Consider the following 17,721-nt stretch of genomic DNA (forward strand, 5'->3'; position numbering starts at 1 on the left):
GTAGAACCACTATTGCTTCGATAAAGGGCCAAAAATCATGTTTTGTAAATGAGCTGTGAGTGTGAAGAACCTTTAAATGGGCAAAGAACTCTTATATTGGCTGAGTTAAAGCTTTAAAATGTTCTTCACATCTACACTATATGGACAAAAGTATTGGGACATCAACTTATTCATTGTTTCTTCTGAAATCAAGGGTGTTTAAAGAGTTAATCCTGCTTTTGTTGGAGTAACTGTAAACTCTACTGTCCAGAGAAGAAGGCTTTCTACTAGATTTTGGAGATCTCATCATTCCAGAGAACACAGCTCTTCCACTGCTCCACAACTCCTCAATGCTGGGGGTCTTTATACCCCTCTAGCCCACACCTGGTATTAGGCAGCATGGAGTCAATAAGTTGGTGCCCATGTTGATCTGCTCCTGAGATTCTTTTTCTACTGGCAGTACTTCTTCTCAACAGGGACTAGACAGGCTGTATATCGTGGAGTGTATATCTCTTAATTTTGGGACCAAAAGTGGTTCTTTTATAGCTCACAGGAGAGCATGTGAGCTTGCCTGTGGTTTGCTTGTTTGTCAGTTGGACTAGAACTTCCTCAGCATTGCTTCTCTCTTGCGAATTCTTTCCGTCTTCATTGGAGGGTCATTGTTTTTTAATCAGTGCCACCGCTATATTTAACAGGGCCATGCTGAGAGAGATCAGTCGCACCGTCAGTACAGTAACGAATGGGAAAAGGCTCAGAAATAAAGGCTGTTATGCAGCCTGCAGCTACAACAGCCTGCAGAGGAGAGCCTTATTAACACAGCAGAAATATCACGTCTCTTAGAGGATACGAGGGATAGTGTTCCCAAAGTGGGCCTGATACAGTGCCAAAATGCACTGGAAAATGAGTCCTAAATAGACTGTATGGATTATACTGTCCATGGAAGGCTTTTTTACTAGATTATGGAGGACGGTTGCAGTGAAGATTTGATTGCATTCAGCATCAAAAGCATTAAAAGCATTAAAAGTGAGGTCAAGATGTTGGATGGAGCTCCACCACCACCATCATTCTAGAGAACACAGTTCTTCCACTGCTCCACAGCTCCTCAATGCTGGGGGGCTTTATACCCCTCTACTAGCCCACGCCTGGTAATAGTCAGCATGGTGATGATCTGCTCCAGAGAGTCCTATTCTATTGGCAGTACTTCTGTACCACAGGGGTTAGACAAGCTGTGTGTGTACATTTGCACATCCTTGTCAGAAACGGGTGCAAGTAGCTGAATGCATTCATTAGAAACATTAGTGTCCACAAACATTTGGACATGTAGCGTGTGTTGCATCAACACAGCTTTCAGTGTCTTTCGGCTTGTTATTAGTACTGTTGGCCGTAACGGGGTTGACGTAATGCACCATATGTCCTTGTAGGCTTGTAGACACCTGTTCATCCAACGTTCCTTCTGAAATCAGGACTATTAATAGGCAGTTTGTCCCTCTTTCCTGCAATAACAGCCTCTACTCCTCTGAGAAGGATTAAGACTAGGTATTGGAACATTGCTGTGAGGAGGGTTTTATTGCATTCAGACAGAAAAGCATTAATGAGGTCAAGTTCTGATGGTAGAAGATTAGAAAACTGTTGGGCAGACTGGAGGTCCATCACTCAAGAGTTGCACTGCTCAACAGCTCAAAGCTTGCTCTAGCCAGTGCTGGGCATTGGGTATGGTGACCTCAGGCTCATTTTTGGCTGCTCCAGAGCGGCCAGTTCTATTTGCTGTGCTTTTCTATGGCAATTATATAAGCTGTGTGTGAATGTCTTTGTCAGCAATCAGGAAAGTAGCTGAAGCAAAGTGTCCGGATACTTTTGGCCAGACTGTGTACATGCAATTCCATGCTTCAGTTACTCAAAAGATAATAAAAAAGAACCCGGCCAGAGTTGTTCATATAACATCTATAAATACTGCATGACCCAGGAGAGAAGGGGCCGAGCCTGGTTTGGGGGTTGAATAGCTAAATGTGTCCCAGTAGCCAGTGTAACTCCAGCTGTGGAATGGGCTTGGCATGGTTGGAAGGAGACCAGCCAGGAGAAGAGTTGGCAGGAACAAGCATCACCACAAATCAGACATCTACCAAAACAGCAGCTATCCCATTGAAAGCTTCCTCGCTAAACAAATTCTCCATCACATAGACGGGAACTGAGTGTGTTCTTCTCAGGATGTATTGCTAAACATTGCTGAAAAGGAATTTCAGGAATGCAATCAAATCCAAAATCTACTACAAAGTCTTCCATGGACAGTAGAAGCTCTTTTAATACCCTTTATTGTAGAAACAACAATGAATGAGCAGGTGTCCCAAGACTTTTGCCCAAATAGTGTATATGAGTGTTCAGTTCAGGTTAGTTAGGGCTCTTTTATGTGGATAATGATCTTTGGTTCAGGAACCGCGGAGAACCCAGACTCTTCTAGGAGTCACCAGATTTCATTGCTGTTCCTAAGACTGACTCAATATTCTGCCTCTCTTCTTCCATTGCAGAGCCTTTGAGCAGCGTGTCCTCCCTGGAGGTGCACTTCGACTTGCTAGACCTGACAGAGCTCACGGACATGTCCGACCAGGAGCTGACGGAGGTGTTTGCTGATTCGGACGAAGAGAACCACAACGACTCGCCTGCAAGTGAGTCTGACAGCCCATCACACCAATCACCTGTCTAGTATTGTGTAGGTCCCCCTTGTGCCACCAAAACAGCTCTGACCTGTCAAGGCATGGACTCCACAAGACCTCTGAAGGTGTCCTGCCGTGGTCTCTGGAGCACCAAGACTAACGTCAGCAGCAGATCCTGGAAGTCGTGGAAGTTGTGAGGTGGGCGGAGCCTCCATGAGCATCAATAAGAGCCTTGGGTGCCTATTAGCCTGTCGCTGGTTCACCGGTTGTCCTACTTGGAGCACTTTTGGTAGGTGCTGACCACTGCATACCAGGAGGGAACCCCCACAAGACCTGAGGTCTGATGTTTTGGAGATGTTTTGACCTTCAGTCATTATCAAAGTGTCTCAGATTCTTACGCTCAGCTTCCAACACATCACCTTCAAGACCTGACCGTTCACCTGCTCTCTAATACGTAGATGCAGCTCTTTACAGGTGCTGTTGGGTATTGGAGTGTGTGAAGTCTTGGTTCCCAGGACTACTCACCTCTCAGCACTCTAACAATTCAGCACTAGGCGACAGGACTCTGAGATATTTCTTATGAGCTAATAAAAGGCCACTTCTCACCAAGTCGTCGGGTAAAGTCACTCTGTGCCCATGTCGGAATGTAGGCGCATGCCTTTTCTCCTCACACTCAGTCTGATCTAGCATATAAACAGCACAGAAAATAGGCCATTTGTCCAGTACAGTGTGTGAAGGCATGTGAGAATATGCAGTCAGCTGTGTGTCCGTCACTTTAGCAGCCCCGCACGCGTGTTTAAACGCACGAGGCTGTCACACACTGACACCCCGACTCCCTCCGGCTTCCGATGCAGTGTCACATCACCACCCCTTTAATTGCCCCTTCCCCTTTTCCTTGAATAGACCTGCTGTGCGAGGGAACAGCATTGTTCTCGAGCTGCTGCTGAACCACATGTGTGTCAAAGTGTTATGTTGAGGCCGCTGCGTAACAACAGTGCTGAATTAGGTCCCCCGGCCCCCATGAACAGAAGTGGTCGGATAGCACACCCCACTGCTTTTACCGTCATAAACGGCACAGCTGCCGTGAGGGAAGCAGACAGACAGCCCGCAGCTCCGCACAGCAGACGGACCTCGGCTGTTTACTGCTCCTGATAGTGAACTTATTCTGTCTGAAAGCTTATAATGAGCATAAGTCCCCACCGCTGGTGGTGAGTGGGAGTGACTGTGGGGGGGCTGGGAGAGTCAGAGGAGGGGCTGATAATTGGAGAAACAATCAGACAGACATATTTACAGTACTCACTAAGAGGGGTATTTAGCTTGGGCTAATTATATAGTGCATTAGATTTACTCGTGTGTCATCCTCTCAGACTGTGTACATATTGTGGCTCAAGAGTATGTAGTTGCATTACTATTATTATTATTATCATTCTTATAGAAATGTGCATGTATATGATATTTAATGATAAATGGTCCAATGCAAATGATCCAAATCTTTTAAAATGCACCTTTTCACTAAATTAATTATATATATATATATATATATATATATATATTTTTTTTTTTTTTTTTTTTTTTTTTTTTACGTGGACACACCCATGCACATTTTCATGCACAAATACTATTTATGTGCTGAATGTAATAAACAAAAAAATAATAATAATAAATAAATAAATAAATAATATAAAATAAGATCTAAGATTTAATAAAATGTAGCCTTTGTTCATAAGAACTGTGAACATGGCTCTTTAGTATTTCATAGTGTTGCCAATATAATATATAACCATAGTCGTAAAGGCACAATGAGAAAAACTGTTATTATTTAGTACCTTATTCAGTAAGTAGTAATTATTCACTGTAACAATATATTATTCAGTATCTATTAATTATTCACTACTTAGTATTTGATCAGTATCTATTTGTAGTCAATAAATATAAATTGAATACCTGCTAATAACTTAGAAAAACTGTAATTACTTTGTACCTACTAATGTAGTATCTACTATTTATTTAATTCAATTTAATTCAAGTACTAAATATTCAGAATCTGAATTCAGAATGTTTATATGTTTGTTTATGCAATATGTGAAAATCAGCAAACTTGTTCACTTATTTATACTTAAAATATTAACAAATCATTTCATTGGGGGTGCGCAAATTTTGCATTAGTCTAACCATAGCTCTATAGTATTTCATATAATACCATAGTTCTAAAGACACACTGAGAAAAAAAAACAGTGTCATTATTTAGTGTCTACTAATTATTCCGTTCAGTTCAATTCAATAAGTACTAAATATTCAGAATTTACTATGAAACTAATATGTAAGTTGTTATCATACAAGCATTATGACATATTTGATATAGTTTGACATAGTTTAATTGTGTCTAGTATGTCAGCAAAATTCCAGTACATGCCATATTTAACTTTCCTGTTTCCTGTAAAGGACTTAGTCACTTATTTACACTTAAAATATTAACAAATAATTTAATTTCACCAGGGGTGCCCAAACTTTTGCATAAGACTGAACATCGCTCTTTAGTATTTCAGAGTTTTGCAAATATAATGCACTGTAAATGAGGTATATGGTAAATAAACATACGGTATAACTGGTAGACGGTGGGATCACTCAGGCCGTCTTCCTGCAGTAATATCTGAGCTGCAGTATTTCAGTACTGAGGCCGATAAGTGGTTTATTGCAGAGCGTCTTTATTACAAAGCTGCATTATCCTGCTGCACTCTCTCTACTCTCTCAACCTGTCTCTCTGCTCGGTGAGTTATGGTCGCCATTAGCCATCTGCGTGTCCTGGCACTATCTCCATTCTTCTTCATTCAGCCCTATGCTCAAACCCCAGCCTCTTCCTTCCAGACTAAACAAAGGCCTCTACTCTAATGTACCGTGTTTCCTCTCGTCATCAGAGACCAAAAGCATCTCTAATGAGGCGCTTCGAATGTGTGTGCTCCTGACTGCACAGGTGCAGGAGCAGAAGTAAAGCAGGAGCAGACAGGGAGATGAAGCCCAGCAGGGCCTGCACACTGCTTCCGACGGGCTCCTGGAACACTGTCAGTGTGGCTCGGAAGTGTCTAATCTGGTGCGGCGTTCTTTATGAAGAGAGAGAAACCTGAACGCTGTTGCTGTTTTATTTTTGTAGAAATGAATCTACTAAAACCAGCTTGTTTTGATCCAGCTGATTTTGTAAAGTCACAAAAACCAACACATTTACTTACAGTATATCTGTCTATTAGGTCTACAGCAGCTTAGCCACACAAATTCATGCTGGAAAAGGAAAAGGAGTGAGATAAAAGGAGCCTTTCAGTCTGGATTTAATTTTTTTCTTTAATGATAGCCACTTCAGCCAATCAGAACAGAGGTCATTTACATATTTTTTTTTCCCAAACTATAATATAGTCCCAAAGAAACATTAAGAAAAACTATGTCATCAGTTACATTAGTAGTACCTTTTAATTCTTCAGTACTTACTAACCTACTTACTTATTACTTACTACCTACTAATTTTTCAATGAATACAAATTATACAGTATCTAATAATTATTCGGTAACTACAAATTATTTAGGAAGTGCTAATTATTAAGTATCTCTTTTAGTAGTAGTCTTCAGTAAGTAGTAATTGATCACCTGCTAATTCATCCTAATCCCAGCCTTAGTTCTGAAGGCACACTTAATTTAACTTCTACTAAGTATTAAGTACTTACTAATTACTTAGTACCTACTAATTACTTGGTGCTTTCAATTTCAATGAGTAGTAGTTATTCAGTGGTAATTATTTATTTAGTATGTAATAATTTCAGTAATTGTTCTATTTGTACTAATTGAGTACCTACTAATTAACCCCAGCCCCAGTTATAAAGGCACTCTAAGAAAAATGGTGTCATTATTTAGTACCTACTATTTTAGAATGTACACACTAATTACTTTGTAGTTAATCATTATTCAGTCTCTACCATTTAATTTTTAAGTACTAATTATTAGTACTAATTTAAGTACTAAGTATTAATACCAATTTAAGTGCTAAGTATTAGTACTAATTTAAGTACTAAGTATTAATACTAATTTAAGTACTAAGTATTAATACTAATTTAAGTACTAAGTATTAGTACTAATTTAGGTACTAATTATTCAATAATTACTCTTTATTTAGTATCATTTTATTATTCTATGTTTACTAATTATTCTGTATCTGTTTAATATTCAGTAAGTATTAAATATCCAGACTCTACTATGAATCTAATATGTAAAAATGTTGTTTGAAGGACGTGCCCACGTTCAGGCCTTTAGCGTTGAAAGGGTGAAGTGCAGAGCCGTGCGGCAGCAGCAAGGGAATCGAGCGGTTCTTGTGGTTCCGTCTATCTCAGTAGGGCTGGAGCTGTGCTCAGGGACACAGCGCTGTAGACGCTTGTGAGCGTGACTGTGTCTGGGATGCAGACACTCAGGCCGTGTGTGAGCGCTCCAGCACTGCTGCAGAGAACAGCCTGACTCAAGCTGTTCCACAGCTGCCTAATTCCTCTCTCTTTCCCAGGGTGTACCTCTCCCTCTCTCACTGCTCGCCCACCACAACTCGAATACTGTATCTGTCTTCTGTTACCTCTGTCTGTCACCCGGACATTCATTTCACTGTGTTTGTCCTTCAGCACTGTTATTCTGGTTCAGCCATATCATTAAAACCACTGACGGGTGGATTATCTGGTTCTAATGGCGTCTGTTAGGAGATGGATCCAAATATTCAGGTGTGTTGGAAGCCGATCGTAAGGATCTGAGAAGATCTGAGATGGCTGGACAACTGGGTCAGAACATCCAACAGCCAAAACATCAGGCAGGTCTTGTGGGTGTTCCTGGTAGGCATCTTGGGCCATCTTTAGAGGTCTTGTGAAGGCCATGTTTCACCAGGTCAGAGCTGTTTTGGCAGCACAAGGTGGGCCAACGCAAGTGGTTTTAATGTTATGGCTGATTAGTGTAAACAAATGATGCATTGTAACTTCATCAGATCCAGATCTCATGCTGGCTGTAATTCAGACTGGCGTGAACAGTCTCGGCCTGCGTGTTCTCCTCGTTTCTCCCGAATTCTTAATGCCTAGCCTAAATCTCAGATGAGGGGAGTGTGCACAGCTGTTGTTGCACATCTGGTAAGTCTCCGATTATTTAAAACTGTGAGTCAAACCAGCTTATCATCAGGATCCGTTTCTAAAGAACCATGACCAGCAGGGCCTCAGCAAAACCACTGTGCTGCAGGCCTGCGCTACAGCTGGGGTATTTAGCAGGCTTGGGAGCAGGGCGGGGGCAGGCCATTTGTATTCTGGTGTGTTTATGGTGTGAATCAGGGTCAAAAGGACTCCATAGCCTCTCTCTGGGAGCACGGCCTATTTGATGTAAATGCAACGCTCTGCATTATTTACAGCCAGCTTCTCTCAGTAAGGGCTCCGGTCCATTCCCTGCTGAGGTTTATAGGAGTCAGTGCAGTGGGGTTATGAAAAATAAATAGGTGAGCAATTTCATATTGAGTTTATGTAAGTTTATGTAATTAGTGTAAAGCAGTGCTACATTTGATCAGATTTCAAACACCAATCAGCCATAACATTAAAACCATCAGCTTAAGTGAATTACATTGATTATGTGGGTTCAGTGGCTCCTGTCTAGGGGTGGGATCTACATATTAGGCAGTAAGTAAAGTCAGTTCTTGAAGGTGATCAGCGTACGAATCTGAGACACTTTGACAAGAACCAGACTGAGATGTTCTAGACAGTGACTGAGGAATCAGAACATCTCCAAAACATCAGGCATCAGGTCTTGTAGGGTGTTCCTCCCAGTATGCAGTGGTCAGCACCTACCAAAAGTGCTCCAAGGAAGGACAACCATCACGGGCACCCAAGGCTCTCATTGATGCTCATGGAGGCTCCGCCCACCTCACAACTTACAGGACTTAAAGGTAATAAAATCTGCTGCTGATGTTAGCCTTGGTGCTCCAGATACCACAGCAGGACACCTTCAGAGGTCTTGTGGAGTCCACTTTTTTAAAGGATCTGCTGCCCACGCACACAAACACTTCCCAGTTGCTGTCATATGGGATATCTGATTATTCAGAACCAACACAGACACTCTGGGCTATGACGTCTGTTGGAGAAACAGTTGGAGGCCCAAATCTGCACTGACTCACCGCTCTCTCACACCACCTTACTGAAATCCACATAAGCACTGGGCTGATCTAATCAGAACTCGATTAAGTGCTGTGTACCCACACAGCCAAACTGACGACTGGGTCAGAACATCTACAAGACATCAGGCATCAGGTCTTGTGGGGTGTTCCTCCCAGTATGCAGTGGTCAGTACCTACCAAAAGTGCTCCAAGGAAAAACAACCGGGGAACCAGCAACAGGGTCATGTTCATGGAGGTCCCACCTCACAACTTCCAGGACTTAAAGGATCTGCTGCTAATGTTAGTCTTGGTGCTCCAGATACCTCCAGGACACCTTCAGAGGTAATGTGGAGTACATGACATGGGGGGGCAACACAATATTAGGCAGGTGATTATATTGTTATGGCTGATCGGTGTATGTTTTTAATTGGAGCAGCTCACCCAACATGTCTTGGCTGGTTGTGCAAGAGGGAACACCTTTTCCAGAGGGCCATTTCGGTAACCCCTTAATGGTTAAAGGTGTATTGCTCAGTAACTACAGGGACGTCTGTAGAAACTGGTGGGTTATTCTCTGGTAATGGAAGTTTGTAGTAACACTCTCGGCCTACCTGCTGGACATTGAGGCCAATGAAGGGGTTAAGGCAGACTTGCAAGGTCTGTAAAGTGTTCACTGTCTTATAAAAGGGAAAAAGGCAGGATGCATCACAAAAGGTGTTAGAAACTAATGCATAGGCCTTAAAATATTTCATATTTAAATAGAATTATGCTTCTCTCTTTCTGAAATAGACTTTGTTTTTATAATTATTAAACTACTATAGTTAAAAATAGGATAATGCTAAATAAATGCACTATATATATAAAATGATATTATACTTATATAATATATATAGATATATATATTATCATTATTATTATTATTACATATATACAATATATATAATATCTATATATATATATATATATATATATTATTATTATGATTATTATTATTTTATAAATATTATTATTGTTTATTAGGGTTTTTTTTTGTTTTTTTAGAAATCTGGAAAAAGAATGCCTTGCACAGTATAAATAATATACCAACAACAATAACAGCTAACTCCTGAGTTCAGGGCTGAGATGGACCGCACTGAGAGCACTGAGGCATCCTGTGTGCGTGATTGGGACTGAAGGCTGGTGTATGACCGCATGTGGGAGACAGTGGGAGACAGTCAGAGGCACAAAGGAGAGTCAGTGTCTGCATGTCTGTCAGTATGAGCCCCTGACCGGTCCTGCATCCATATTTATGAGCTGCCACTCAGATATCACAGCAGCAGACCGGACCCGAAGCTGGACTGATTGGAATTCAAAGCGTTGTCTGATCAGCCGTCAGCTGTCCGAGTGCATGTATGCAAAGAATACAACAATGTGAACTGATGAAATCACACCTCACGTCTTTCACATCTCTCGCTCACGAGTCTGCACAGCGCTGTAATCCTGTGTGAAACAGTACTGAGGTATGAACATCTCAGCAGCTTATGAAGGCGGGATACAGGCCTTCATTAAAACCCTGCCTGGGTATAACTCTGGGTGAGATCAATAGCTCACTGTGTGGGTGCAGAGCATGGCTCAGGGTGTGAGGGGGAGAACACGATTATATCATCAAGATTTACGATCTCAGAACTCGTTAAGAGAGGGCTGTGAGGTTGTGGGTTAGGGTAGTGGTAGGTGTGAATAGTGGGTTAGTTATGGCTGCAGGTGATGTAGTGCAGTGAAGTGGATAACAACACCGCCGGCAGACTAGAGTTCAGTGCCTTAGTTAGGCAAGTCCACCACTCTACACCCATAAAGGCTCTTGGGCAAATCTTCTAAATCTACATTCTCCTGAATGTGTGACATCATTCACATTAAGAAATAATGCAGATTATAAAATATATTTATTATAACAGAACATTATGGGTGCATCACTGTTTCACCCTTTAAAATAAAGGTGCTGCAAAGGGTGCTTTGTGCAATGAACCGTTATTTGGTCCCAAGAAATTAATTTTGAAATATTAAATATTAAATTAAATTGAACTCTAAATGAGTTAAGGAACCTTTACATCAACTATTTGAAACATTTTAGAGGTTACAGAAATGGTTCCTTAGTGTCATTGCGCAAAGAACCCTTTGTAGTGTCAGCATTTTTAAGAGTGTACTGGTTATTATGCATGGAAGTAATGGGCCTCAAGACCTTACATCTATCTAATCAGGAAAATGGTCTCAACTACATCAGGATTTGACCCTCTTTATCAGGGCTTGCACTCTTGACTCTATACAGCTTTTCTTGACTCCAACCCTTTTTATTTTGTTTGTCTGCTGGAAAACGTTAAGTACAAATACAGGAAAGTGACTGTAGTGTGTCTTTAAAACACAGTGGTACCTTAAGGGTACTGCTGTATCTTTGACGGTGTTTACTTTATTTGTGCTTTGGGGGAAAAAATGTACGAGCAGGACCTTTTTTATACCCTTGTCTGAAAGTGCAGTGCCATCTTGTGGTTCACTAATGCCATAGGTTTTCTCCTCTGAAATCAGAGCATTAACACCAATCACAATTATGGGTTGAAATAAACAGTGTAGTGTAATCAAGCTTTTGGGGAAGACGTCCCATAATGCAGGATGGTCCAGTCAAAACAGCTCTGAACTTTGAGGCATGGCCTCCACAATACCTCTAAAGGTGTCCTGCTGTGGTATCTGGCACCCAGACTAACGTCGGCAGCAGATCCAGCGAGCTTTGGGCACCCATGACCCTATCATTGCTTCTCCAATTGTCCTTTTGTCCTTCCCTGGATCACTTTTTGTAGGTACTGACCACAGCACTGCCTGATGTTCTGGAGATGTTCTGACCTAGTCATTGTCTAGAACTAGTCTAGTGTCTCAGATTCTTACGCTCAGCTTCCAGCACATCACCTTCAAGACCTGACTAATATGTAGATCCAGCTCCTGACCACCCGGAGCCTCTGGACCCAGGTCATCAGTGTTCTTCAATTCAGCTGTCAGTGGTTCTAATGTTAATAGAGAAAGAGAGGGAGATTCGGACTGTATTTATATACATGACCTGTAGAAAAATGCTATCCCTCAGGGCAGAACGGAGCTGGCAGGTGCTTTCTTGCTTTCTGCTGGTATGCAGTCCAGGAATAACTGGGCTGTGACTGACAGGTGAGCTGTGAGTGTAATATTAGAAAGACTCTGCAAACCTGGCACTCCCCTCTCCTCATAGAGTCAGACAGAGACAGCAGGAGGACACACTGTCAGCTGCATCGCCTTAATGCACCACATTTAATAATGTAGGTCGTCCTCCTGTAGCTAAACAGAGGAATCACCCTAGTATCGAAATATTCTAAATATTAGACTAAAATAAGATAAGAATAGATAAGATAATCCTTTATTAGTCCCACATGGGGGAATTCTCAGTGTCAGCAGAAAAGGGATAGCAAGACACTCAGATGCAAAAATGTAGATAAATTACCACTATATACACAATATAAAAAAACAATAACTACTATTACTTACTTATTACTTAATTATTGACTCCTAACATGTTCCCTGAACATGTGTGTGTAGTTTAAGAGTGTGTGTATGTGGTCCACTGGGAGCAGTGCTGGTTGTGGAGTCTGACGGCAGCAGGAAGGAAGGACCTGCGATTCCCCTCCTTCACACACTTGGGGTGAAGCTGCCGGTCACTAAAGGAGCTGTCCAGTGCTGCCAGTGAATCTCCAGCATGGGGTGAGAGCTGTTCTCCAGCATGGATGCTAGCTTAGCTGTCATCCTCCATCAGTCTCCCACCACCTGCACTGGGTCTAAGAAGCACCCCAGGACAGAGCCGGCTGGCCCTCTTTATGAGCTTATTCAGTCTCTTCTTGTCTGCCATCAAGATGCTACTGCCCCAGCAGACCACTTCATAAAAAATGGCAGATGCCATTGGAAGAAAGTCCTCAGGAGTGCTCCCTGCACCCCAAAGGACCTCAGTCTCCTCAGTAGGTAGAGTCTGCTCTGGCCTTTTTTGTAGAGTGTAACTGACCAGTCCAGTTTGTTGTTGAGATGAACAAAAGGAGCAAAAGGAGCACCATGCAAATGTTGGAGCTTCTCAAAAGATCTGAGCTCAGACTGTTTTACTAAGATCTCAGATTTTAATTAGCTTGATGGGTGTGCAAGTCCCACAAAAAACATATATAAATAAATAGTAGCAGAATTGCTAAAAACAGTGGTTTGACTGTTCCAGCAGTGCTGGTGCACTATTCTACTGTGCAGCACTACCTGCAGGGTCAGCTTAAGTACCCTTTCCCCTCGGTTTGTCATTTAACAAACTGTAAAACAGGAATAAATAAAGAAATCTTAAACATTCTCCTGATTTTCTGACACTACCTCCCTCCTCTGACTCCTCTGACAGGTCACCACCATCACCCCCTACCGCTGCACCGTAGTGGCTACATGCGCTCTCCCTCCTGGACGCGCTGCAGTAAGAGTGAGCAGACGAGGGACAGAAAGCACCACAGCGACTCGGACACCACCGACCCGCATCGCAAACCGGAGAGGCCCAAACAGCCTTGAGAGCTCGGACACACGCACTGGAGCAGTGGCCCTCTGCAGCCCTCTGCAGCCCTCTGAGGGACGCGCATGGCTGGGCCGCTGGAACATCCAGGCCTGTGGTGCTAAAGACACGAAAATGCTCTCTCCATTGCAGAAGCTGCGGGAGCAGAACAGACTGTACCAACATCTCTCTCCATACCCACATTCAGTTAGGTCCAGCACTTCTCAAGGGCCGCTGCTGTCCAGGTTCTGCGGCTGCATTGTTGGAAGTCCTGGTTGGATTATAGAAATTTGCTCTGGATTCCGGCTCTACAATATGCAGGCAGAGAGGAAAGTGAGGAGAGCAGAACTGGAGCGAGAGAGAGAGGAAGGCCGTGTTTTTGAGAGACAAGACAAAAACTAACCACTGTATGATCCATTATCCTTATAGTAACATGATGCACCCTCCCAAAACCCTCCCAACACCCTCTCAACACCCTCCCAAAACCCTCCCAACACCCTCTCAACACCCTCCCAACACCCTCCCAAAACCCTCTCAACACCCTCTCAACACCCTCCCAAAACCCTCTCAACACCCTCTCAACACCCTCCCAAAACCCTCCAAACACCCTCTCAACACCCTCCCAAAACCCTCCAAACACCCTCTCAAAACCCTCCCAAAACCCTCCAAACACCCTCTCAACACCCTCCCAACACCCTCTCAACACCCTCCCAAAACCCTCCAAACACCCTCTCAAAACCCTCCCAAAACCCTCCCAAAACCCTCCCAACACCCTCTCAAAACCCTCCCAACACCCTCCCAACACCCTCTCAAAACCCTCCCAACACTCTCCAAACACCCTCCCAAAACCCTCCCAACACCCTCTCAACACCCTCCCAACACTCTCCAAACACCCTCCCAACACCCTCCCAAAACCCTCCCAAAACCCTCCCAACACCCTCTCAACACCCTCCCAAAACCCTCCCAACACCCTCTCAACACCCTCCCAACACTCTCCAAACACCCTCCCAACACCCTCCCAAAACCCTCCAAACACCCTCTCAAAACCCTCCCAAAACCCTCCAAACACCCTCTCAAAACCCTCCCAACACTCTCCAAACACCCTCTCAACACCCTCCCAACACCCTCTCAACACCCTCCCAAAACCCTCCAAACACCCTCTCAAAACCCTCCCAAAACCCTCCCAACACCCTCTCAAAACCCTCCCAACACTCTCCAAACACCCTCCCAAAACCCTCCCAACACCCTCTCAACACCCTCCCAACACTCTCCAAACACCCTCCCAACACCCTCCCAAAACCCTCCAAACACCCTCCCAACACCCTCCCAAAACCCTCCCAACACCCTCTCAACACCCTCCCAACACCCTCCCAACTATATACTCTCCTATATACTCTCTTATACCTGCTTAACATGATTCATATTGTCACTGTCATTCAAAATTCCTTTAAAGGATGACAAAAATATTTGAATCTGAATTTTGTAGATTTAAATTATATCTAGATGACATTTAAAATTAAATTAATGTAATGGTGTAATTCAAAATTCATCCAATTTAATTATATATTTTTTCTGTTTTGAACATGTGAAACTGCTGATGAAACTGCAACTTAAATAAATAAATAATATCAAAATTACAATCTATAATTTTCAGATTTTAAAATTACAGACATGAGACAGCTCTGTAATTGGGTGTTGTGTAGTTGAGTTTGACCACTCTGATGAAGTTACTGCATTTCTGAACTTTAAATCAGAATCAGAAATGTGAATTTATTTTTCTGAAGTTTAAAAATCAGAAAAAGTTGAAAAACTGAAAATTTCACCATCTCAGAAGTTCAGAACTGTAAAGAATTGTTCAAATTTCATATGTATTGTTTATGCCATTACCTCTAAGTTTATTAAATGCTGTGTAAACATAATTCAGATATACATATGAAAATATAACATAACAAATGTTCCAAATATTTTTAAACTCATAAAAAAGCTCATATCTCAGCAGCTTTACAGGAGACAGAACAACCTGGAAGTCAGCGTAGAGCGTAAAGATTTTATCCTTCCCCTCCAAAAAGTCATTTTGGAGCATTTCTATTGGTTCATTTATTATTAAAATCTGATACGAAATGTTGAGAACTATTATGGAATTGGTCCGTTTTACAGCTCTGTTTTGGTTCTGCTGGATTTTCCTGGGAAGGAGGAACGTCAGTGTGAGTTTCACAGTTTGTCAAATCTATGTACGGAATTCCCGTTATTCCAAGTTTCCCCCTAAAAATTCAAGTTTCCATTCTAGGACTTCTTTAAATGCATTGTAAGGCTTTTTAAAATTAATTCATTAGTTATTAATGCTAATATGATAAGTGTTCTTTGCCTCAAAGTATAAAGAATCACATTATGGAGAAATGTGAAAATGTGCAAAAATGGAGATACCGGGTTTTTGTGTGACAGTGACTATATGCAAGTCCCTCTGGATAAGAGCTTCAGACAAATGCAGTAAATGAGACCCTAAGACGTGTCATGCCTCTAGCTGACTTCTTGTGTGACACACATACTCCTATAAACTCCCATAAACTCCCATAAACTCCTCAGAAACATTTCTATGAACTCTGTTCTCCATAAATAACAATTTAATAACATTTAATCCTTCAAAAAAATAAAGATTTGCTTAAAAATAAACTTTCCAGTTTGCAGACAAAAGAACGTATTCTCCGCCGTAAGCCCCAGCTTTGGAAATGAGAAATAGGGGGATTTCAGTCCTGCACAATGAGCGTTCTGTCAGCAGCTGGGTTCTGCCTGATGGTTTCACTGCGGCCTTTCTGGTCTTAGCACTTGGATTTCCTTAATTAAAGCTAAAAATCAGCAGAATGTCAAAAGCATTCAGGCGATTATCGTGGGAAACCTGGACTAATCCAATCATTCTGAAAAGATTTTCAGAAACCTACCAGATTTCAGACGGAACAATGTCGGGAGTGTTTTGATGCAGGACGGGTCACAGAATTACATAAACGTTCATTTTTGGCTTTTTCAGAGCCAGAGTGAGCTTCAGTCTAACACTGACTGAGTGACACTGACCTGAAACACTGTAACACACTTTATCATTACACCAACCGGCCACTACATTAAAACCACCTCCTTTACCGTACAGGAGCACGGTGTAGTTATATCTATAAGTCCAGACTGTATCCATCTGTTCCTCTGCAGACTCCGTTATCAGTCTCCTCCTCTCTGGACTGACCACCACAGAGCAGACTCTAGTATTTTTGGGTGATGGGTCAGTCATTCTCAGCACTGCAGTGACACTGACTGACAGGGTGGTGGTGGTGAGTGTGTTAGTAGTGTGTGTTGCGCTGGTGGTGGTAAGAGTGGATCAGACACAGCAGTGCTGTCCCAGCACAACACACTACTAACACACTCTCCACCACCACCATGTCAGGCTGAGTGTCACTGCAGTGCTGAGAATGACTGACCCACCACCCAAAATGACTACAGTCTGCTCTGTGGTGGTCCGCCCTGTGGGGTCCTGCTCACTGTAGTACAAACAGGGTGAAAGGAGGCTGATAACGGAGTCTGCAGAGAAACAGATGGAGACAGTCTGGACTTATAGAACTACACAGTGCTCTTGTATGGTCAGTGGGGCTGGTCTAATGGACAGTGAGGGTAGAAACAAGGTGGTGGTACAAATGAAGTGTCCGGTCGGTGTATATATACTACAGTAGGAATCGTAGTGAAGAATAATAAAGTCCATCTGTCTGTAGTTTGTCTTTATGTGTCTCTGCAATAGACTGTACCTGTACTGATCACCAGACTCAGCACATAATCACCCCAATATTAACTTTTATTAATGTTTAATAATGTCATAAATAGACGTATTTGAGCAGAGGAAATACCACAATGTGTAGTTTAGGACCTTAACACTCAACAGAAGTGCATGAAGTGTTGTCATGTGATCTGATCAGTGTTTTTTTGGGCTCAGAATTGGGAAACACTGTTTTAGATGGATGGGAAAACATCCTTGTTCTTTAATTTCAGCTTCATAATAAACCAAAGGCTGTCAAACAGCACAGCAATACACTGAGCAATTAGCTGTGGTGGTTTTACCAGTGGTGGTATTGCCAGCTTTCTAACCACAGGCCTGTAGTTTGAGCTAAAGCGTAACTCCAGCTCTACACGTACTGCCAAGCACTGCTGCCATCAGTCAAGAGCTGCTTTTTGCTCTTGCAGATCAATCTGAGGAACCTAGATGAGAGCCCTGAGTGAAGCTGTCAGCTGTCAGTGATGAAGAACCAGCGTGTTCCATCACTGATGGCAGTAACAAGAGGTGCACATTTTACAGTATAGTGGCATAAGCATGTGCACATACAGCTTATATAGGTCACAGTGCTCCCACACTTCAGCTCCTCGGACTG

At 42.5% G+C, this 17,721-nt stretch overlaps 1 protein-coding gene across 2 annotated transcripts in view; it reads left to right on the forward strand.

Annotated features, from left to right (window-relative positions):
* Positions 1–15,991, forward strand: part of LOC140575001 (dysbindin domain-containing protein 1-like) — a 33,839-nt gene extending 17,848 nt beyond the window's left edge. For both annotated transcript variants that reach the window (XM_072695112.1, XM_072695113.1), the window contains exons 3-4: positions 2,502–2,639; positions 13,181–15,991. In XM_072695112.1, coding sequence (XP_072551213.1) covers positions 2,502–2,639; positions 13,181–13,341 — 299 coding nt within the window. In that variant the 3' untranslated portion in view covers positions 13,342–15,991. The remainder of the gene's footprint in view (positions 1–2,501; positions 2,640–13,180) is intronic.
* Positions 15,992–17,721: the final 1,730 nt, after the last annotated feature.

The sequence above is a fragment of the Salminus brasiliensis genome, chromosome 13 (assembly GCF_030463535.1).
Source record: "Salminus brasiliensis chromosome 13, fSalBra1.hap2, whole genome shotgun sequence".
In the NCBI taxonomy this organism is placed as follows: domain Eukaryota; kingdom Metazoa; phylum Chordata; class Actinopteri; order Characiformes; family Bryconidae; genus Salminus; species Salminus brasiliensis.